The sequence below is a fragment of the Mesoplodon bidens genome (assembly GCF_964165515.1).
Source record: "Mesoplodon bidens genome assembly, chromosome: 15".
In the NCBI taxonomy this organism is placed as follows: Eukaryota; Metazoa; Chordata; class Mammalia; order Artiodactyla; family Ziphiidae; genus Mesoplodon; species Mesoplodon bidens.
Window position 1 is genome coordinate 22,650,819 of NC_138171.1, and position 24,843 is coordinate 22,675,661.

General features: G+C 38.4%; 1 protein-coding gene across 4 annotated transcripts in view; it reads left to right on the forward strand.

Annotated features, from left to right (window-relative positions):
- Positions 1-24,843, forward strand: part of RBL1 (RB transcriptional corepressor like 1) — a gene marked incomplete at its 3' end in the record, with an annotated part of 74,787 nt that overhangs the window by 41,098 nt on the left and 8,846 nt on the right. For all 4 annotated transcript variants that reach the window (XM_081256066.1, XM_081256067.1, XM_081256064.1 and 1 more), the window contains exons 16-19: positions 111-322; positions 13,421-13,597; positions 18,083-18,154; positions 20,234-20,324. In XM_081256066.1, coding sequence (XP_081112192.1) covers positions 111-322; positions 13,421-13,597; positions 18,083-18,154; positions 20,234-20,324 — 552 coding nt within the window. The remainder of the gene's footprint in view (positions 1-110; positions 323-13,420; positions 13,598-18,082; positions 18,155-20,233; positions 20,325-24,843) is intronic.

Sequence of the window (24,843 nt, forward strand, 5' to 3'; positions counted from 1 at the left end):
AGTAAAGAAAGGAAGGGAGGGAGAGAGGGAGGAAGGAAGCAAAGAAGGAAGAATTGACAACTTTTCTGGGACACATTTCTAAAACTAAGAACTCTTGCTTGTACATTCAGGTATTGCAAATGATGCTGGAGAGATCACACTGATACCAATTTCCATGAATACAACTCAGGAGTCCAAAGTCGAGAGTCCTGTATCACTTACGGCTCAGTCATTAATTGGTGCTTCTCCAAAACAGACCCATTTGACTAAAGCACAAGAGGTACATTCAGTTGGAATAAGCAAACCAAAGAGAACTGGGTCCTTAGCACTGTTTTATAGAAAGGTACGTGTTTTTATAGCATCTATAAAGGTCTCCTTTAATCAATGCAAGAAAGCTTGAGTAACAGAGGGCAGCTGTAGCCTTCTTTTTTTGTGTGTGTGGTAAAATATACATGAAATTTACTATTTTAACCATTTTTAAGTGTACAGCTAAATATCATTTGTACATTCACATTGTTGTGCGGCTTCCACCATCATCCATCTCCAGACTTTTTCGTCTTCCTAAACTGAAACTCTGTACCCATTAAATAGTAACTCCTCATTTCTTCCCCCCACCCCCAGCCCCTGGTAGCCATTATTCTACTTTCTGTCTCTATGAATTTGACTACTCTAGGTACCTCATATAAGTGGCATTATATAACGTTTGTCCTTTTTTGACAGGCTTATTTCACTTAGCATAATGTTTTCAAGGTTCTTCCATATTGCAGCATGGTCAGAATGTCCTTCCTTTTTAAGACTGACTAATATTCCATGGTATGTATATACCATATTTTGTTTATCCATTCATCTATAGATGGACATTTGGGTTCTTTCTACCTTTTGGTTATTGTGAGTGAATAGTGTTGCTATGAACATTGGTGTACAGGTATCCAAGTCTGCTTTCAATTCTTTGGGTATATACAGAAGTAGAATAGTAATTCTAAATTTAATTTTTGAGAAAATGCTATACAGTTTCCCACAGTGGCTGCACCATTTATATTCCTGATAGCAACATACAAGCGTTTTTCACAATATTGTGAAATACAAGTGTTTTTCTCTTTCTGACTTACTTCACTCTTTATGACAGTCTCTAGATCCATCCACCTCCAAATAACTACAAATAACTCAATTTCGTTTCTTTTTATAGCTATGTAACATTCCATTGTATATATGTGCCACATCTTCTTTATCTGTTCATCTGTCGATGTACACTTAGGTTGCTTCCATGTCCTGGCTGTTGTAAGTAGAACTGCAATGAACATTGTGGTACATGACTCTATTTGAATTATGGTTTTCTCAGGGTATATGCCCAATAGTGGGATTGCAGGGTCATATGGTAATTCTATTTTTACTTTTTTAAGGAACCTCCATACTGTTCTCCATAGTGGTTGTATCAATTTACATTCCCACCAGCAGTGCAAGAGGGTTCCCTTTTCTCCACACCCTCTCCAGCATTTATTGTATGTAGATTTTTTGATGATGGCCGTTCTGACTGGTGTGAGATTATAACCTCATTGTAGTGTTGATTTGCATTTCTTTAATGATTACTGAGTTTGAGCATCCTTTCATGTGTTTGTTGACAATCTCTATATCTTCTTTGGAGAAAAGTCTATTTAGGTCTTCTGCCTATTTTTGGATTGTGTTGTTTTCTTGATATTGAGCTGCATGAGCTGCTTGTATATTTTGGAGATTAATCCTTTGTCAGGTGCTTCATTTGCAAATATTTTCTCCCATTCTGAGGGCTTCTTTTCATCTTGTTTATGGTTTCCTTTGCTGTGCAAAAGCATTTAAGTTTCATTAGGTCCCATTTGTTTATTTTTGTTTTTATTTCTGTCTCTCTAGGAGGTGGGTCAAACAGGATCTTGCTGTGATGTATGTCATGGAGTGTTCTGCCTATGTTTTCCTCTAAGAATTTTACTGTGTCTGGCCTGACGTTTAGGTCTTTAATCCATCTTGAGTTTATTTTTGTGTATGCTGTTAGGGAGTGTTCTAATTTCATTCTTTTACATGTAGCTGTCCAGTTTTCCCAGCACCACTTATTGAAGATACTGTCTTTTCTCTATTGTATATTCTTGCCTCCTTTATCAAAGATAGGGTGACCATAGGTGTGTGGGTTTATCTCTGGGCTTTCTATCCTGTTCCATTGATCTATATTTCTCTTTTTGTGCCAGTACCATATTGTCTTGATTACTGTATTTTCGTAGTATAGTCCGAAGTCAAGGAGCCTGATTCCTCCAGCTCTGTTTTTCATTCTCAAGATTGCTTTGGCTATTTGGGGTCTTTTGTGTTTCCATATGAATTGTGAAATTTTTTGTTATAGTTCTGTGAAAAATGCCATTGGTAGTTTGATAGGGATTGCACTGAACCTGTAGATTGCTTTGGATAGTATAGTCATTTTCACAATGTTGGTTCTTCCAGTCCAAGAACATGGTATGTCTCTCCATCTATTAGTATCCTCTTTGATTTCTTTCATCAGTGTCTTATAGTTTTCTGCATACAGGTCTTTTGTCACCTTAGGTAGGTTTATTCCTAGGTATTTTATTCTTTTTGTTGCAGTGGTAAATGGGAGTGTTTCCTTAATTTCTCTTTCAGATTTTTCATCATTAGTGTATAGGAATGCAAGAGATTTCTGTGCATGAATTTTATATCCTGCTGCTTTACCAAATTCATTGATTAGCTCTAGTAGTTTTTTGGTAGCATCTTTAGGATTCACTATGTATAGTATCATGTCATCTGTGAACAGTGACAGTTTTACTTCTTTTTTTCCAAGTTGGATTCCTTTTATATCTTTTTCTTCTCTGATTGCTGTGGCTAAAACTTCCAAAACTATGTGGAATAATAGTGGTGAGAGTGGGCAAGCTTGTCTTGTTCCTGATCTTAGTGGAAATGGTTTCAGTTTTTCACCATTCAGAACGATGTTGGCTGTGGGTTTGTCATATATGGCCTTTATTATGTTGAGGAAAGTTCCCTCTATGCCTACTTTCTGGAGAGTTTTTATCATAAATGGCTGTTGAATTTTGTCAAAAGCTTTTTCTGCATCTATTGAGATGATCATATGGTTTTTATTCTTCAATTTGTTAATATGGTTTATCACATTGATTGATTTCTGTATGTTGAAGAATCCTTGCATTCCTGGGATAAACCCCACTTGATCATGGTGTATGTTCCTTTTAATGTGCTGTTGGATTCTGTTTGCTAATATTTTGTTGAGGATTTTTGCATCTATGTTCATCAGTGATATTGGCCTATAGTTTTCTTTTTTTTGTGACATCTTTGTCTGGTTTTGGTATCAGGGTGATGGTGGCCTCATAGAATAAGTCTGGGAGTGTTCCTCCCTCTGCTATATTTTGGAAGAGTTTGAGAAGGATGGGTGTTAGCTCTTCTCTAAATGTTTGCTAGAATTCTCCTGTGAGTCCATTTGGTCCTGGGCTTTTGTTTTTTGGAAGATTTTTAATCACAGTTTCAATTTCAGTGCTTGTGATTGGTCTATTCATGTTTTCTGTTTCTTCCTGGTTCAGTCTTGGAAGGTTATACCTTTCTAAGAATTTGTCCATTTCTTCCAGGTTGTCCATTTTTTTGGCATATAGTTGCTTTCAGTAATCTCTCATGCTGCTTTGTATTTCTGCAGTGTCAGTTATTACTTCTCTTTTTCATTTTTAATTCTATTGATGTGAGTCTTCTCCCTTTTTTTCCTGATGAGTCTGGCTAGTGGTTTATCATTTTTCTTTATCTTCTCAAAGAACCATCTTTTAGTGTTATTGATCTTAGCTATTTTTTCCTTCATTTCTTTTTCATTATTTCTGATCTCATGTTTATTATTTCTTTCCTTCTGCTAACTTTGAGGTTTTTTTGTTCTTCTTTCTCTAATTGCTTTAGGTGTAAGGTTTGGTTGTTTATTTGAGATGTTTCTTGTTTCTTGACGTAGGATTGTATTGCTGTAAACGTCCCTCTTAGAACTGTTTTTGCTGCATCCCATAGGTTTTGGGTCATCGTGTTTTCTTTGTCATTTGTTTCTAGGTATTTTTTGATTACCTCTTTGATTTCTTCAGTGATCTCTTGGTTATTTAGTAGTGTGTTGTTTAGCCTCCATGTTTGTGTATTTTTCACACATTTTTTTCTGTTATTGGTATCTAGTCTCATAGCATTGTGGTCAGAAAAGATAACTGATACAATTTCAATTTTCTTAAATTTAGCAAGGCTTGATTTGTGACCCAAGATATGATCTACCCTGGAAAATGTTCTATGAGCACTTGAGAAGAAAGTGTATTCTGTTGTTTTGGGATGGGATGTCCTATTAATATATCCATTAAGTCCATCTTGTTTAATGTATCATTTAAAGCTTGTGTTTCCTTATTTATTTTCACTTTGGATGATCTGTCCATTGATGAAAGTGAGGTGTTAAAGTCTCCTACTATTATTGTGTTGCTGTCAATTTCCCCTTTTATGGCTGTTAGCATTTGCCTTATGTACTGAGATGATCCTGTGTTGGGTGCATAAATATTTACAAATGTTATATCTTCTTGGATTGATCCCTTGATCATTATGTAGTGTCCTTCCTTGTCTCTTGTAACATTCTGTATTTTTTTTTTCTTTTTTTTTTTGTGGTTCGCGGGCCTCTCACTGTTGTGGCCTCTCCCCTTGCGGAGCACAGGCTCCGGACGCGCAGGCTCAGCGGCCATGGCTCACGGGCCCAGCCGCTCCGCGGCATGTGGGATCTTCCCGGACCGGGGCACGAACCCGTGTCCCCTGCATTGGCAGGCGGACTCTCAACCACTGCGCCACCAGGGAAGCCCACATTCTTTATTTTAAAATCTACTTTATCTGATATGAGAATTGCTACTCCAGGTTTCTTTTGATTTTCATTTGCATGAAATATCTTTTTCCATCTCCTCACTTTCAGTCTCTATGTGTCCCTAGGTCTGAAGTGGGTCTCTTGTAGGCAGCATATATACGGGTCATGTTTTTGTATCCATTCAGCCAGTCTATGTCTTTTGGTTGGAGCATTTAATCCATTTACATTTAAGGTATTTATCAATATATGTGTTCCTGTTACCATTTTCTTAATTTTTGGGGGTTTGTTATTGTAAGTGTTTTCCTTCTCTTGTGTTTCCTGCCTAGGGAAGTTCCTTTAGCATTTGTTATAGAGCTGGTTTGGTGGTGCTGAATTCTCTTAGCTTTTGCTTGTCTGTAAAGGTTTCAATTGCTCCATCAAATCTGAATGAGATCCTCGATGGGTAGAGTAATCTTGGTTGTAGGTTTTTCTCTTTCATCACTTTAAATATGTCCTGCCACTTCCTTCTGGCTTGCAGAGTTTCTGCTGAGAAATCAGCTGTTAACATTATGGGGATTCCCTTGTATGTTATTTGTTGCTTTTCCCTTGCTGCCCTTAATATTTTTTCTTTGTATTTAATTTTTGATCATTTGATTAATATGTGTCTTGGCGTGTTTCTCCTTGGATTTATCCTGTATGGGACTCTCTGTGCTTCCTAGACTTGATTGACTATTAGGGAAGTTTTCAACTATGATCTCTTCAAATATTTTCTCAGTCCCTTTTTTTTTCTCTTCTTCTTCTGGGACCCCTATAATTTGAATGTTGGTGCATTTAGTGTTGTCCCAGAGGTCTCTGAGATTGTCCTTGATTTTTTTCATTCTTTTTTCTTTATTCTGCTCTGTGGTAGTTAGTTCCACTATTTTATCTTCCAGGTCACTTATGTGTTCTTCTACCTTAGTTATTCTGCTATTGATTTCTTCTAGAGAATTTTTTTTTTGTGTGTGGTACACGGGCCTCTCACTGTTGTGGCCTCTCCCATTGCGGAGCACAGGCTCCAGATGCGCAGGCTCAGCGGCCATGGCTCACAGGCCCAGCCGCTCTGCGGCATGTGGGATCATCCTGGACCGGGGCACGAACCCGCGTCCCCTGCATCGGCAGGCGGACTCTCAACCACTGTGCCACCAGGGAAGCCCCTTCTAGAAAATTTTTAATTTCATTTATTGTGTTGTTCATCATTGTTTGTTTGCTCTTTAGTTTTTTTAGGTCCTTGTTAAACGTTTCTTGTATTTTCTCCATTCTATTTCCAAGATTTTGGATCATCTGTACTATCATTACTCTGAATTCTTTTTGAGGTAGACTGCCTGTTTCCTCTTCATTTGTTTGGTCTGGTGGGTTTTTACCTTGCTCCTTCATCTGCTGTGTATTTCTCTGTCTTCTCATTTTGCTTAACTTACTGTGTTTGGGGTCTCCTTTTCGCAGGCTGCAGGTTCATAGTTCTTGTTGTTTTTGGTGTCTGCCCCCCAGTGGGTGAGGTTGGTTCAGTGGGTTATGTAGGCTTTCTAGTGGAGGGGACTGGTGCCTGTGTTCTGGTGGATGAGGCTGGATCTTGTCTTTCTGGTGAGCTGGACCGCATCCAGTGGTGTGTTTTGGGGTGTCTGTGACCTTATTATGATTTTAGGCAGCCTCTCTGCTAATGGCTAGGGTTGTGTTCCTGTGTTGCTAGTTGTTTGGCATAGGGTGTCCATCACTGTAGCTTGCTGTTCATTGAGTGGAGCTGGGTCTTCACATTGAGATGGAGATCTCTAAGAGAGCTTTCGCCATTTGATATTATGTGGGGCTGGGAGGTCTCTGGTGGACCACCACTGTCCTGAACTCGGCTTTCCCACCTCAGAGGCTCAGGCCGGACACCCAGCCAGAGCCCCAAGGCCCTGTCAGCCACATGGCTCAGAAGAAAAGGGAGAAAAAAAGAAAGAAAGAGAAATAAAATAAAGTTATAAAATTGAAAAATAAAAAATATATTATTAAAAATAAAAAAATTAGAAAGGAAAAAAAGGAAAAAGAAAGAAGCAAGCAACCAAACCAAAAAACAAATCCACCAATGATAATAAGTGCCAAAAATTATACTAAAAAAAAAAAAAAAGACAGACAGAACCCTAGGACAAATGGCAAAAGCAAAGGTATACAGACAAAATGACACAAAGAAGCATACACATACACACTCGCAAAAGGAGAAAAAGGAAAAAATATATGTATATGAAAAAAAGGAAGATAGCAACAACGAAATCAATAAACATATCTACCAATGATAATAAGCTCTAAATTCTAAACTAAGATAAACATTAGACCAGAAACAAATTTGATGCTGAAAGCAAACCCCAAGTCTATAGTTGCTCCAAAGTCCACTGCCTCAATTTTGGGATGATTCGTTGTCTATTCGGGTATTCCACAAATGCAGGGTACATCAGTTTGATTGTGGAGATTTAATCTGCTGCTCCTGAGGCTGCTGGGAGAGATTTCCCTTTCTCTTCTTTGTTCGCACAGCTCCTGGGGTTCAGCTTTGGATTTGGCCCCACTTCTGCACGTAGGTCGCCTGAGGGCGTCTGTTTCCCTCCCAGACAGGACAGGGTTAAAGTAGCAGCTGATTAGGGGGTTCTGGCTCCCTCAGGCCAGGGGGAGGGAGGGGTACAGAATGCGGGGCAAGCCTGTGGCAGCAGAGGCCAACATAATGTTGCAGCAGCCTGGGCATGACGTGTGTTCTCCCGGGAAAGTTGTCCCTGGATCATGGGACCCTGGTAGTGGCGGGCTGCATAGGCTCCCGGGAGGGGAGATGTGAATAGTGACCTGTGCTTGCACACAGGCTTCTTGGTGGCTGCAGCAGCAGCCTTAGCATTTCATGCCCATCTCTGGGGTCCGTGCTGATAGCTGCAGCTCACACTTGTCTCTGGAGCTCGTTTAGGTGGTGCTCTGAATCCCCTCTCCTCGCACACCCTGAAACAATGCTCTCTTGCCTCTTAGGCAGTTCCACACTTTTTCCCAGACTCACTCCCGGGTAGCTGTGGCTGGCTAGCTGCCTTCAGGCTATGTTCACGCAGCTAACTCCAGTCCTCTCTCTGGGATCTGACCTCCGAAGCCTGAGCCTCAGCTCCCAGCCCCCACCCGCCCTGGCGGGGTGAACAGACAAGCCTCTCAGGCTGGTGAGTGCTGGTCGGCACCGATCCTCTATGTGGGAATCTCTCTGCTTTGCCCTCTGCACCCCTGTTGCTGCACTCTCCTCTGTGACTCCAAAGCTTCCCACCTGCCATCTCCGCCAGTGAAGGGGCTTCCTAGTGTGTGGAAACTTTTCCTCCTTCACAGCTCCCTCCCAGAGGGGCAGGTCCCATCCCTATTCCTTTTTTTATTATTATTTTTATTTATTTTTATTAGTTTCTGCTTTATAACAAAGTGAATCAGTCATACATATACATCTGTTCCCACATCCCTTCCCTCATGCATCTCCCTCCCTCCCACCCTCCCCATCCCACCCCTCCAGGCGGTCACAAAGCACCGAGCTGATCTCCCTGTGCTCTGTGGCTGCTTCCCACTATCTATCTACCTTACGTTTGGTAGTGTATATATGTCCATGCCTCTCTTTCGCTTTGTCAGAGCTTACCCTTCCCCCTCCCTCCCTATTCTTTTGTCTCTGTTTTTTCTTTTTTCTTTTGCCCTAGCCAGGTACGTGGGGAGTTTCTTGCCTTTTGGGAAGTCTGAAGTCTTCTGCCAGCGTTCAGTAGGTGTTCTGTAGCAGCTGTTCCTCATGTAGATGTATTTTTGATGTATTTGTGGGGAGGAAGGTGATCTCCACGTCTTACTCCTCCACCATTTTGAAGCTACCTCCTTACTGTAGTTTTAATTCACGTTTCCCTGATGATTAATGATATTGAGCATCTTTTCATGGGCTTATTGGCAATCCTTCTACCTTCCTCAGAGAAATGTCTATTCAAGTCCTTTGCCCATTTTTTGAGTTTTTTATTGGTGAGTTGTAAAAGTTCTTTATACTGTCGGGATATTAATTCCTTATCAGATACATGATTTGCAAATATCTTCTCCCATTCCATGGGTTGCCTTTTCACTATGTTATATATTAGTGTCTTTTTTTGACGCACAGAAGTTTTTTAATTTGATGAAGTCTAACTTATCTATGTTTTGTTTTGTTGTCTTGTTCGTTTTGGTGTCATATCCGAGAAATCATTGCACATTCCAGTGTCATGAAGCTTTTCCCCTATGTTTTCTTGTAGGATTTTTATAGTTTTAGAAATTACATTTAGGTCTTTGATCAATTTTGAGTTAATTTTTATATATGGTATAAGGTAAGGACCCAGTTTCATTCTTTTGCATGTGGATATCCAGTTTTCTCACTAAGTCTTGTTGACACGACTGCCTTTCTCCATTGAATGGTCTTGACACCCTTGTCAAGTTACTCATCACTATATATGTGAGGGTTTATTTCTGGGCTCTGTATCCTATTCATTGGTCTCTTCATGCCAGTACCACAGTTTTGATTAGTGTAACTTTGTAGTAAGGTTTGAAGTCAGAAAATGTGAGACCTCCAACTTTGTTCTTCTTTTTCAAGATTATTTTGACTATTCAGAGTCCCTTCACATTCCATATGAGTTTTAGGATGGATTTTTTTCTATTTCTGCAAAAAAAAAAATCTTTGGGATTTTAATATGGATTATATTGAATATGTAGATTCAATTTCAGTGTACAAATTTTTGCCTCCTTGGTTAAGTTTATTCCCAAGTATTTTATTATTTTTCATGCTATTGTAAATGGAATCATTTTCTTAATTTCATTTTTGGATTGTACATTGTTTATGGTATAGGAATAAAAGTGATTTTTGTGTGTTGATTTTGTATCCTGCAACTTTGCTGTGTTCATTTATTAGTTCTAACATTTTTTATGGACTCCAGGGTTTTTGGGTTTCCTACACATAAAGTCTTGTCATCTGCAAACAGAGATGGTTTTACTACTTTCCTAATTTGAATGCCTTTTATTTCTTTTTTTTGCCTAATTGCTCTGGCTAGAACTTCTAGTATGGTGTTGAATAGAAGTACTGAAACTGGGCATCTTTGTCTTGTTCCTGATCTTAGAGGAAAAGCTTTCATTGTTTTACTTTGAGTATGATCTTAGCTATGGATTTTTCATATATGGTATTTATTATGTTGAAGTAGTTTCCATCTGTTCCTAGTTTGTAACCAAAGGGTTTTGAATTTTGATAAATGCTTTTTTTCTGCATCAAATTTTGAGATGACTATATCATTTTTCCCTTCATTCTGCTAATGTAGTGTATTACACTGATAGATTTTCATATGTTAAACTATCCTTTCATTCCATGAATAACTCCTACTTGGTCATGGTGTATAACCCTTTTAGTGTATGATGTTCCATTCAGTTGCTAGGGTTTTGTGGAGGATTTTCACATCAGTATAATAGATATTGGTCTGTAGTTTTCTTAGAGTGTCTTTGTTTAGCTTTAGTATCAGGTGATGTATCTTTAGCCTTTTTTAAAAACATATTTGACATTCTAGAAGAACACTATGATCTTGATGAGCTAATGTTTGGACTCAGGCTCATAGAGTTTTAATTCCATTTCCTGCTGGCTTGTTTTACATAACTTTGATTAAGCAGTTGGCCATCCTGTGGAATTTACAGGAACTCCATTGTGTTATATTGCTTTAGATTGGAGTTTATTTTGGGACGGGTACATTGGATCTTATGGATAAGTTTAAGTTACTGAAGATTCATTATTAAGATTGGTGGGATACTGCTGGGAGTCTACATAATTTTTATCATAAATCTAGTTTTTTACCTTTTACGAATTGACCAATTCTCATTTTAATGCCTAAATTATTTTAGTATTAATGCAAAGATTTAACATAGAAATAATTTCAGCTTATCCTGCCTAGCTTTTATAAGCACCATAAAGCTTCTGATAAGATAGACATGTTAATCAGATATTTGTGACCAAACATGCCGCTTCTCTAAAATAAATCCCAGAATTGGAAGATACCTCTCCAGTCTACCCTATAACTAGTGTCTATCTAGCCCATTCTGAAAAATTGTAAATGAAAAAAAAGGCACTGTTTTTCGTTTCTTTCTAGCATTATGATTAGGGTTTAAGGCTTAAAAATTTTAAGAAATTCATGGGGTTTTTTATTCAATTATCTCTTCATGCAAATTTAAGTTTATTTCCTCTATCTAGTCTTTCTTAGAATAATTCTTGAGACACTTGCCCTTTTTTCCACCTCCCACTGCTTTCTGTACTCTGTCCCACCATCTCTACTCCTGCCTACATCTTGTGCCTAAGGCCTGTTTTAAAAACAGAGCTCCAAATGTAGTATTTTCCCCATTCATTCCCTATTTTTAAGTTTCAAAATGAAAAATTGCTGCCTTTGATAATGAATCTAAGATTGACAAAAATAAGGCTTTATTTATGAATTTTTAGTTCTTAATTTATTTCAGAATCTAGCTTGTCCTTTTCCTTTTAATTATAGCCTACTTAGAAGCTAGAAAAATTTTACCCTAAAAGGGAATTGAAACGTCCATATCTATAATGAGTTCAAAATAACCATTTTTTGAGTAAATTGCAGATGTTATCCATGCTGAACTCAGTGTGATGCTGATATCCTATGCCTGAGTAGAATTTACTGTGAATTTTTTGTTAGAAGCCTTCCAGAGTATGTGTACCTTTAAGGCATTGGATTAGCTTTGTAAAAGATACTTAACAAGTATTACTTTTTTTAAAAAAATTATTTGTTTTATTTATTTATTTTTGGCTGCGTTGGGCCCTCATTGTTGCACGTGGGCTTTTCTCCAGTTGCAGCTAGTGGGGGCCACTCCTCGCCACAATGCATGGGCCTCTCACTGCAGTGGCCTGTCCCGCTGCAGAGCACGAGCTCAATAGCTGTGGCTCATGGGCTTCAGAGTGCAGGCTCAGCAGTTGGGCACATGGGCTTTGCTGCTCCGTGGCACTCGGGATCCTCCCAGACCAGGACCCAAACCCGTGTCCCCTGCATTGGCAGGTGGACTCCCAACCGCTGCGCCACCAGGGAAGCCCCACAAATATTACTTAATGACATATTTCTTAATCCTTCTACCTAGGACTGTATCTGTTATCTTCTCCTATCACGAATGTAAAGTTCCAGCATCTTTCCCACTGCTCTGACCCCAGTGGTTCCTGTTTATCTCTTAGCCAACAAGACCAGAAACAAAGGGTTGGGATGCAGAAAGTGAGTTTGTTATAAAATGAATCACTGGTGGCTTTGGAGTCAACCCTTATCTCTCTTTCTATCAGATTAGTGTATTGGATGGCTAAAGTTCATTTTTCAGCTTTAATTTGTGGATTTTTTTCCCTCTCAAAAGATACTTTGCTATAAAGAATGCCTTACTCTTTTTCACTTTTTTTACCCTGAACATTTAGATTTAAAGACTTAGTTCAAACAGAATAGTCTAGTTTAGGAATATCACAGTAGGATTACCAGTTCTTAAGATAGTAAAACATAATGCTTTTTGGATGATCAGAAATCATTTTAGAATCTTTCAGGACCTTTGGGGCATTTGCATTAGTATCAGTTCATATAAAGACTCTATATATGAAAGGTTGAAGGCATTGAACTGAATTTACTCTGACATACTTGAAAACAACTTGACTGAGAAGGACAATACTATATAATATTTATATGTGGAATCTAAAAATCAAAAACAGGCTCATAAGTACAGAGAACAGGTTAGTGGTTGCCAGGGGGCGAGGGGGTGGGTGAAATGGATGAAGGGAGTCAAAAGGTACAGACTTCAAGTTATAAAATAAATAAATCATGGTGATATAATGTATAGCATGGTGACTATAGTTAGTAATGCTGTATTCCATATTACAGTTGCTAAGAGACTAGATCTTAAAAGTTCTCATCACAAGAAAAAAAAATTCTGTTAACTGTGGGATATTAACTAGACTTATTGTGGTGATCTTTTCACAACATATACAAACGTCGAATCATGTTGTACACCTGAAACTAATATAATGTTGTATGTCAGTTATACCTCAATAAACAACAACAACAACAAAATCTGGTATCTCATTTGCTTAACATTCCTTTCATGTGCTCATAAAAACAATGTAGACTATTGGGGAAATTTTTAAATGATTTTGCTTTCTGACTTATTTTGGAGTCAAACATTTTAGTGTATTATGTGACATTTTAGGCTTTCTAGTCATTTTACCTGAACCAAAAAAAGAGAGAGACTTCTGAACACTTGAAAAATTATGTATTCATAATGATCATGATGCTGGTAAATCAAACCATTTAATTTTAGTATTTCTCTCTTTACATAGTTGACAGCATAGAATAATAGCATATAACATCTTTACCAAAAAAATGTTTAAGGTAGTTTTCCAAAGAGAATTTTGTTTTAATATATTTTCTTTTGCCATAGCAGTGAACTAGTACTATAAAATAAAAATTTTATGTAATTTAATGCATCCGCAGCCTTAGGTGTTTATTAATCTTGGCCTAAAAGCCCATGTTCATGGTAAGACATAAATTTGAGAAATTATTTACTTGTTTTTTTGCATCAATGTGCTATCTTTCATCTTAGGTCTATCATTTGGCAAGTGTACGCTTACGTGATTTATGTTTAAAACTGGATGTTTCAAATGAGTTAAGAAGGAAGATATGGACATGTTTTGAATTCACTTTAGTTCACTGTCCTGATCTGATGAAAGACAGACATTTGGATCAGCTCCTCCTTTGTGCCTTTTACATCATGGCAAAGGTAACGTATAAGTTGGGGGAAGCTCTTTGCCATAGTTACCTGTATTTGAGGCCTGAGGTGAAAATCTGTTGCACTTGATTGTTAGTTTGCCTTAAGTGCTGCAAGCCAACAGTGGTAAATTCCAGCTACTATATCTATTTCTATGGACTCTTCATTACTTTCTTCTTTTTTATTTTATAAATTTATTTATTTTATTTATTTATTATTTTTGGCTGTGTTGGGTCTTCGTTGCTGTGTGCGGGCTTTCTCTAGTTGCAGAGAGTGGGGGCTACTCTTCCTTGCAGTGCGTGGGCTTCTCATTGCGGTGGCTTCTCTTGTTGCAGAGCACAGGCTCTAGGCATGCAGGCTTCAGTAGTTGTGGCACATGTGCTCAGTAGTTGTGGCTTGTGGGCTCTAGAGCGCAGGCTCAGTAGTTGTGGCTCACGGGCTTAATTGCTCCATGGTATGTGGTGTGTGGGATCTTCCTGGACCAGGGATCAAACCCATGTTCCCTGAATTGGGAGAGGCGGATTCTTAACCACTGTGCCACCAGGGAAGTCCTTCATTTACTTTCATAGTAATCAGCCTTCTCGCTTCATAAGAATTCACTGGTTGTAAAAAAAATTGGAAAATATCTTAGAGACCATTTGTAGTAAAATGGTTCTCCACACTATTAATGGAGAACCATTTCCACCATCACCCCGTGACACCTCTAATCTTGTACTTTAAAGTAAAATGATCGTTACATTTTAGGTGAGTAACTGAGGCCCAGAGCTGAAAGTAACTTGGCCAAAGTTACACAATAAGTGACAACCTATGTTCTCCTGATTCAGAAATCTGGTATAAAATAGCTTCTATACTATATTGCTTTCCAGTGATTTATTCTGTTGCCTCAGAAGAGCATTTTACTTTCTAGTTGCTACAATATGTTTTAAGTCATAAAATGGCATATCTTACTTGTTTTTAAAAATTCTAATATGTCTGAAACAATCATCTGTAACTTTGGTCTTGATCATATTGGCCATACTACCAGTCCTAGCAGATGTACATGTTACAACCTAATTTTTCAGCTTTCTGAGGCAGAAGACATGTTTTCAAACTCCTTTGTGACTTCCTTCTCACATTACCTTTTTAAAATCTCTATACAAAATAGGTATTAATAAATGTTATTAACTAATCTTTTTTTTAAGCTGTTACTATTTTTATTATTTCTCTTAAGGATCCCAGAACCCTAAAAAGCAGCCTTGGGTTTATAACTTACAGAGAGTTACAAATATTTCCTTCTGTGGTTACAGTTTTTATACATTTATTCCACAACAGCTAGATAACACACAACATGAAAAAGACCACATAGTTACTCCCCTTTTGTAGTCACATTCTACATTGGCATCCATACTAATAATCCTTTATATTGGTATCACTCTTTCCACTTTTAAAACCACACCAATTTGCATACCTCATTTATTTTACCATTCCAAGAATCTCTAGGGTTAGGACTCTGTGCTTTCACTGCCGAGGGTGCAGGTTCAATCCCTGGTCGGGGAACCAAGATCCCACAAGACAAACGGCATGGCCAAAAAAAAAGAATCCCCAAAGTCAAAACAGTAACAATAACAGCAACAACAAAACCAAAAGTTGTCCTAGAGCTAATAATATCACTGGGGTTCCCAGCAGAAGCAAACTACTTTGAGGTATGAAACACTCAACCCTGAAGCCATTCAGTATTTACACAAATTAAATCCTAATTAAAACAGAACTAAAAAATCCAAAATTATAAAACAATCAAGGAAATAAGCCAATGTGAGTATGTCAACAGATAAAATTTGGAGCAGGTTAGATATTCAACCAATAATGGAATTATTGATCTCAAATTATGCAATTATATGTTTAAAATGATTCAATGTATAAAGGAAAATTCTTTTTATGAACAAAGGCCAAGTCACTTTAAAAAGGACCTGAAAGATGTCAAAAAGAACTGAATGAAACTTGTAATGGAAACCGAATTCCAACCCAAAAGACTCATGGATGAGAATATAGAGCTGAGGAAACGAAAAAACAGCATATCACAGAGATGGAAAATACAAAAAATCAGGAGACGTAGAGTTACGAAACATTTTTTCTCCTTCCCTTCCTCTTTTGTTCTCTTCTCTTGTAATTTGATGACTAACTTTAGTGTTGTGTTTCGATTCCTTTTTCTTTTTTGTATGTGTATCGTAGATTTTTGATTTGCGGTTACCATGAGGATTTGATATAGCAATCTATATATAAACAAGATTGTTTTAAGTTGCTGGCCTCTTAATTTCAAATGCATTTCCAATATCCTGCATTTGTGTTCTCCCCTTCTCGTAATTGCTGGTTTTGATATCATATTAGCATGTGGATGATTTCCTACCTTTACTGTATGTTTGCCTTTACTGGTGAGCTTTTCCATTCGTAAGTTTCTTGTTTCTAGTTGTAGCCTTTTCTTTTCTGCTTAGAGAAGTTCCTTCAGCATTTGTTGCAAAGCTGCTCTGGTGGTTCTGAATTCTCTTAGCTTTTGCTTATCTGTAAAGCTTTTGATTTCTCCATCAAATCTGAATAAGAGCCTTGCTGGTTAGAGTATTCTTGGTTGTAGTTTCTTCCCTTTCATCACTTTAAATACATCATGCCACTCCCTTCCGGCCTGCAGAGTTTCTGCTGAGAAGTCAGCTCATAACCTTATGGAAGTTCCCTTGTATGTTATCTGTCATTTTTCTCTTGTTGCTTTTAGTATTTTTTCTTTAATTTTTGTCAGTTTGATTACTCTGTGTCTCAGTGTGTTCTTCCTTGGGTTTATCCTGCCTGGGACTCTCTGCCCTTCCTGGACTTGGGTGACTGTTTCCTTTCCCATGTTAGGGAGGTTTTCAGCTGTTATCTCTTCAAATATTTTCTCAGGTCCCTTCTGTCTCTTCTCCTTCTGGGACCCCTATAAGATGAATGTTGATGCATTTAATGTTTTCCCAGAGGTCTCTTTGACTGTCTTCATTTCTTTTCATTCTTTTTTCTTTATTCTGTTCCACGGCAGTGATTTATACCATTCTGTCTTCCAGGTCACTTATCCGATCTTCTGCCCCAGTTATTCTGCTATTGATTCCTTCTAGTGTATTTTTCATTTCAGATATTGTATTGTTCATCTCTGTTTCTTTGTTCTTTAATTCTTCTAGGTCTTTGTTAAACATTTCTTGCATCTTCTCTATCCTTGCCTCTGTTCTTTTTCTGAGATCCTGGATCATCTTCACTATCATTTTTCTGAATTCTTTTTTCGGAAGGTTGCCTGTCTCCACTTAACTTATAGCTGTTCTTCTGGGGTTTTATCTTGTTCCTTTATCTGGGACATATTCCTCTGCCGTTTCACTTTGTCTAACTTCCTGTGATTGCGGTTTCCATTCTGCATGCTGCAGGATTGTAGTTCTTCTTGCTCTGCTGTCTGCCATCTTAACTAATCATTTGTGTTTTTTTGAAAACTACCATAGCTCAGGCTTTGCCATTTCTATGGAGAACATCATTATGGAGAACAGGTTTAGTGCTAATGGACAGTGAAGGAGAAGAAAAGAGTAATTTAAGTGAACTCTGTGATAATAAATAGACTAGAAGGGATTCCTTTATGGATCACTAATTTATTTTCTTTCTTTTGGCCACCACTGTGACTTTTCTAAGTGTTAAAACCCTACAGTCTGTTCTGAACTATTAAAAACCTAATCCTGTAATAACCTCTGTCTTATTGTGAATCACAAGACGTTTTCTATCCTTTAGTATGTGGTTAATTTTAAATAGGTACTTAAAAACTAATACAACTGGAGACTGCAAGGGATTCAGCAGATCTGAGTTTTCTTATATCATTCTTTTTTATAAAGAGATGCATTTTTGGTAGTGATACCATAGCAGTCTTAGTGCTTTTGATTAATGAAACTATTAGCTGAGTCCCCACAGGCCACAAAGCCTGAACTTTTTTTTTTTAATTTTATTTTACTTTTTATTTATTTATGGCTGCATTGGGTCTTCGTTGCTGCATGTGGGCTTTCTCTAGTTGTGGCGAGCGGGGGCTACTCTTCGTTGCAGTGCTCGGGCTTCTCACTGCAGTGGCTTCTCTTGTTGCAGAGCATGGGCTCTAGGTGCACGGACTTCAGTAGTTGTGGCACACGGGCTCAGTAGTTGTGGCCTACAGGCTCTAGAGCACAGGCTCCGTAGTTGTGGCGCACGGGCTTAGTTGCTCCGCGGCATGTGGGATCTTCCTGGACCAGGGCTCGAACCCGTGTCCCCTGCATTGGCGGGCGGATTCTTAACCACTGCACCACCAGGGAAGTCCCCAGGCCTGAACTTTTAAGGTAGTAAAAGTCATAAAATGGTAGTAGATTTTAGTTATTGAGTGGCCTGGGGTTAATGGCTTTCTGCAAGACTACTCTCAATGCCGACCTGTAATTGAAGTTCTTGTTCAGAGCCATTTTTCTTTTAAAAGCAATTGATAAATGCAGTTCTTATTTTCCTTAGGTAACAAAAGAAGAAAGAACTTTTCAAGAAATAATGAAAAGTTATAGGAATCAGCCTCAAGCTAATAGTCATGTGAGTTACATTATTTTTCCTCCTGTCCAAAAATAGATTTGTACTATTTCTCTGCTGACAAGTCATGTAAAAGGTAAACTTCTTTTCTAGTTTTACTATAGATTTTTTGGTTTAATGGACACCGTTAAACTCGAGACAGTTTTAATTAAAAAACAGTTTCAGTGGAAGCCAAAAATCTTGCTCTTTCTGACTAATCTATATTATTTATTATTTATTTATGGCTGCATTAGGTCATCATTGCTACACACGGGCTTTCTCTGGTTGCGGCGAGTGAGGGCTACTCTTCGTTGCGGTGCACAGGCTTCTCATTGCGGTGGCTTCTCTTGTTGCGGAGCACAGGCTCTAGGCACATGGGCTTCAGTAGTTGGCTCACGGGCTCTAGTGCGCAGGCTTAGTAGTTGTGGCGCACAGGCTTAGGTGCTCTGCGGCATGTGGGATCTTCCCAGACCAAGGATCGAACCCGTTTCCCCTGCATTGGCAGGTGGATTCTTAACCACTCTGCCACCAAGGAAGTCCCTATATATTATATATGCATATACTTCTCACACGTTCTCTTATTCCATTTGTTCATTTATTTGAGTGAAAAATTAAAAATTATTTAATTTTTCACTAATGAAAAATATTTATAATAATATTCTTTAATTATATAAGACTTGATTCTCTGATGATGTTTAAATCCAGTGAAATTTGAGGATATATTAACTTAAGTCTAGCTTCTTTTTCCATCTGATAAGAATCTTAATGTTTGCATCTTTGAATAGATATCAGGCATTTCTGATATAATAGCCCTGGTGAGAATTCTGTACAACCTTTCAGTCATGGAAATATAAAATGTTAGCGTAGGGCCTCCCTGGTGGCGCAGTGGTTGAGAGTCCGCCTGCCGATGCAGGGGATACGGGTTCGTGCCCCGGTCCGGGAGGATCCCGTGTGCCGCGGGGCGGCTGGGCCCGTGGGCCGTGGCCGCTGGGCCTGCGCATCCGGAGCCTGTGCTCCGCGGCGGGAGAGGCCGCGGCGGTGAGGGGCCCGCATACCGCAAAAAAAAAAAAAAAAAAAATGTTAGCGTAGTGACCTGGCACATAGTAAGCATTTAATAACTGTTAGCTCTATATTATTGTTATTATTGTAGCTGAAGAACACAGGATTAGGTTACCTTAAGGCCTTGGTCATTCAAGAACCTGATTGCTCTGCTCTAAAGGAGCATAATGGCCTCTTCTCTGGCCCAGTGATCTGCCACCTTAGACAAAAAGAGAGATGTGGTAGCTCAGATATCCCTGGCCCCAGTGCTAGTAGCCATACCCCCTTCTATGAGAGCCCCACAGTTAGTTTCACTTCTTTACTTAAGCCCCAAATACACTGCTAGCAATATAGAGATATTAGAAGAGCCAAGTATAGGTATTTCTTACATCCTGTGACAGGGTGGAAGAGGCCTGGTTTCCAGGCCTCTTCAGAAAAGTCCCTTAGGAACAGAGCTTAGAGAGGTTCAGAGTATCCCTTAAGATCATTAAGGTGAAGTTAATATGGGTCAAAAATGGTTTAAGCCACAGCTTCCTAAATATTCTCTCAATATCGATATCCATAGGATGAGGGAGAATGGATCATTCCTTTCAGCTACCTTGGAGGTTAAAAACAGTTTAGGGGCAGGGAGGGGAACAGATTTTCATGTGGCCATCTGAAAGGAGATGGGCATGGGATGGGAGCAGGAAAACAAGCCCCAGTGAGATCAAATGAGTCTCATGTAAGAAATTAAAAAGAAGAAGGAACAGGTTCATATCTTTTAAGTTGCTTTTATTTGGCAAAATCTGCTCATCAGTGTTTAGTTGCTCCTTACTTAATTCTTCTGTTTTGTAACCTTCTGCAGTGGTTATATTTGAGGCGGTAAGCTCTGCTTCAGTATCCCCTCTTCTAAGATGTTTGCCGTAATCTGCATTTACCAAGGGCTACTAACATCTTGCCCTTGATTATCACCCATACAGACAAATACTTTTTAATTGGCTTGATATCTTGTCCTTATTTTGGTTTTGCTTAACTTGTGCCTCTTTGTGACTCAGCAGTCCTTTTTGTCCCCTCTGATCTATATAGGTTTACAGAAGTGTACTGTTGAAAAGTATTCCAAGAGAAGTTGTGACATACAATAAAAACCTGAATGGTGATTTTGAAATGACAGATTGTGGTAAGTTGCCCAATTTAAGATTCTATATGTAGTACACTATTGGTTACATTGTATATAATACAGTGGATGTCCTGGAGTTAATTGTGTAGGTGGGGTGGATAATGCATACGTGTTGGGAAGAAGCAAATGACTTTGAGATAAGTATGGGTCAGGTACCTCCCTCCACAGAGGTTGTATTGAAACCATTAATTTATCCCATGTTAATTGTGTTTTAGAAGTTTTCTAGTATACTTATACACATTAATAAAAACTCATAAAAGACAATAAAATTCAAAAATAAATCTGAATGACAGAGAAAGTAAGTTAGCTGTCAGTGATCCACCTGTGGAGAACATTAAGGAAATGTCCTGTTCGTTAATAAGTGTATAGGTATTCTGCCACCATCAGCAAAAGCAAGGTCGCCACCTTGTTACTACCATCATGCTAAGACTTCAGGCACTAGTAATTTTGTTGAAAGAAAGAAGAATCAAATGTTCAGTATTCATATGTTGATAAGTTGTAAAAATGCCTTTTCAGCCCATCTCTTTTCCTTGTCTCATCTGTCTCCTTCTCCTTGTCTCACTTTCCATTACTTAATGTATATGTATGTGTACATGTGTATATAAGTACTGTAATTTATTTAATTTCACAGTGTGGGACTTTTAGATTGTTTCCAATTATACACAGCTTTGTGAGGAACATCATTGTAGGTTGATCTTTGGTCCACATCCTTAGGGTAAATTCTTAGAGAAAATTGACTGGGTCAAAGACATTTTTTTTTAATTACCCAAATATCCATGATCATTATGGTGTCTACTGGTATCTGAACTTTTAAGATCTTAACAAAAAAATTCTTTAATAATAATGTCCTAGAATCTGATCCCATCTAAGGTTACACAGGCCAAACTCAATTCTTTTTACATAGATAAATTATCCCTGAGCCTTTTCAAGGCAATGAGAAGAAGTACATTAGGAAGTAAACCTGACAAAATACAAAAAAAAAAACCTTCCTATTTTTTGTTATATATGTTGCTCACCTGTCCTGGGTGGTTTTTCTGTCCTTGCAAAACCAGGCATCAGGTTAGCTGGGAAACTGTGTTCTATGAGAAAAAAGGAACTGCTAGCGAGTGTTTGGGATACAAGGAGCAGTGAAGTTCAAGACAGAATTTGATAAGTTTGATGATAAAGTTTGAGGTAACTGAAGGTTAGCTACCCTCTCTACAACATAAAGGTTTCAGGTCCAGTTCTGTTTTATATACATTTATTAACTAGATATTTATTAGCAGGCAAACCAAAAACCATTCTTAAGATCCTGTCCACTGGTGATGGCACAGAGCAGGGAGAGTATCCAGTGACAATAGACTGAGGAATTCCGGCACCAAAAAAGGGACAAAGTTATTGAGGAGGATACAGTCTCGCAAGTCTGTGTTCAGATAAGACAAGTTCCAGTTCCTGGAGCTGTGGCTAGTTGCTATGACCTAGACTTGGACACACCAAAGAACACCACCTTGGGAAGAACAGTTCTGGTTCTATAAACAAATTCATAATTAGGAATAAAATAATTACTATTTTAAAAAACACACAGTTTATGCATCCTATGCCACCTGACCAACCACCTCCTCACATAAAAGGTTCACTCAGAGTAGATGCCAAGATTCCAGAGCAGGATTCTGTTAAACTTAAAGCCAAGATCAAGCAAACAACATGCATCAGAGTTCAGGCCTGGGCATCATTCATAATAGTAAAGCCCCACAGACCTCACTGGATCTCTCATGTCTATCATGCTGTTGTGGGTAGTGTCTCAAATATGTTAATCAATCTGCCTTTTTTTTTTAAATACATATATATATTCTTTTTCATATTTTTTCCATTATGGTTTATCATAGGATATTGAATATATTTCCCTGTGCTACACAGTAGGACTTTGTTATTTATCCATCCTACATACGATAGTTTGCGTCTGACTTTGTTATTTATCCATCCTACGTATAATAGTTTGCATCTGCTAATTCCACTCCCAATCCTTCCCTCCCCCACCCCCCTTGGCAACCACAAATCTGTTCTATACATCTGTGAGTCTGTTTCTGTTTTGTAGATATGTTCATTTCTGTCATATTTTAGATTCCACATGTAAGTGATATCATGTGGTATTTGTCTTTCTCTTTCTGACTTACTTTGCTTAGAATGATAATCTCTAGGTCCACCCATGTTGCTGCAAATGGCATTATTTCATTCTTTTTTGTGGCTGAGTAATAATCCGTTGTGTCTATATACCACATCTTCTTTATCCATTCATCTGTCGATGGACATTTAGGTTGTTTCCATGTCTTGGCTATTGTAAATGAACATATGAGTGCATGTATCTTTTCAAATTATAGTTTTGTCTGGATATGTGCCCAGGAGTGGGATTGCTGGATCATGTGGCAACTCTGTTTTTAGTTTTTTGTGGAACTGCCATACTGTTTTCCATAGTGGCTGCAGCAATTTACATTCCCACAAGCAGTGTAGGAGGGTTCCCTTTTCTTCATACCCCCTCCAGCATTTGTTATTTGTAGACTTTTTTTTTTTTGGCTGTGCTGCGTGGCTTGCAGGGTCTTAGTTCCCCAACCAGGGATTGAACCCATGCCCCCTGCAGTGGAAGCGCAGAGTCCTAACCACTGGACTGCCAGGGAATTCCCCATACATTGTCTTTTTGTTTATGGTTTCCCTTGCTGTGCAAAAGCTTATAAGTTTAATTAGGTCCCCTTTGTTTATTTTTGCTTTTATTTCTATTGCCTTGGGAGACTGACCTAAAAAAAACATTGGTATGATTTATGTCAGAGAATGTTTTGCCTATGTTCTCCTCTAGGAGCTTTATGGTGTCATGTCCTAAATTTAAGTGTTTAAGCCATTTTGAGGCATTTTTCTGTGTATGCTGTGAGGGTGTGTTCTAACTTCATTGGTTTGCATGCGGCTGTCCAGCTTTCCCAATACCACTGGCTGAAGAGACTGTCTTTTCCCCATTGTATATTCTTGCCTCCTTTGTCAAAGATTAATTGATCATACGTGTGTGGGTTTACTTCTGGGCTCTCTGTTCTGTTCCATTGATCCATATGTCTGGTTTTGTGCCAGTACCATGCTGTTTTGATTACTGTAGCTTTGTAGTATTGTCTGAAGTCTGGGAGGGTTATGCCTCCTGCTTTGTTCTTTTTCCTCAGGATTGCTTTGAAAATTCTGGGTCTTTTATGATTCCATATAAATTTTAGGATTATTTGTTCTAGTTCTGTGGAAAATGTCATGGGTTATTTGATAGGGATCATATTACATCTATAGATGTAGTATTTGCTTTGGGTACCATGCCATTTTAACAATATTAAGTCTTCCAGTCCAAGAGCATGGGATATCTTTTCATTTCTTTGAATCATCTTCAGTTTCCTTTATGAATGTTTTGTAGTTCTCAGCATGTAAGTCTTTTGCCTCCTTGGTGAGGTTTATTTCTAAGGGTTTTTTAATGCAATTTTATTTTTTAATTAATTTTTATTAGAGTATAGTTGCTTTACAGTGTTTTGTTAGTTTCTACTGTACAGCAAAGTGAATCAGCTATGCGTATACATATATCCCCTCTTTTTTGGATTTCCTTCCCATTTAGGTCACAACAGAGCATTGAGTAGAGTTCCCTGAGCTATACAGTAGATTCTCATTAGTTATCTATTTTATATACAGTATCTGTAGTTTATATATGTCAATCCCAATCTCCCACTTCATCCTACCCACCCCCCTTTCCCCTTTGGTATCCATACACTTGTTATGTACATCTGTGTCTCTATTTCTGCTTTGCAAATAAGATTATCTATACCATTTTTCTAGATCCCACATACAGACATTAATATACGATATTTGTTTTTCTCTTTCTGACTTACTTCACTCTGTATGACAGTCTCTAGGTCTATCCACGTCTCTACATAAGACCCACTTTCATTCCTTTTTATGGCTGAGTAATATACTATTGGATATATGTACCACATCTTCTTTATCCATTACTCTGTTGATGGACATTTAGGTTGCTTCCATGTCCTGGCTATTGTAAATAGAGCTGCAGTGAACATTGGGGTGCACGTGTCTTTTTGAATTATGGTTTTCTCTGGGTATATGCCCAGTAGTGGGGTTGCTGGGTCATATGATAGTTCTATTTTTAGTTTTCTAAGGAACCTCCATACTGTTCTCCATAGTGGCTGTATCAATTTACATTCCCACCAACAGTGCAAGAGGGTTCCCTTTTCTCCACACAGTCTCCAGCATTTATTGTTTGTAGATTTTTTTTAAAGTGAATGATGGGGTTTTTTTGTTTTTTGTTTATTTTATTTTATTTTTGGCTGCGTTGGGTCTTTGTTGCTGTGCACGGGCTTTCCCTAGTTGAGGTGAGTGGAGGCTACTCTTTGTTGCAGTGTGCAGGCTTCTCATTGTGGTGGCTTCTCTTGTTGCATAGCACAAGCTCTAGGTGCGTGGACTCAGTAGTTGTGGCTCACAGGCTCTAGAGCGCAGGCTCAGTAGTTGTGGCACA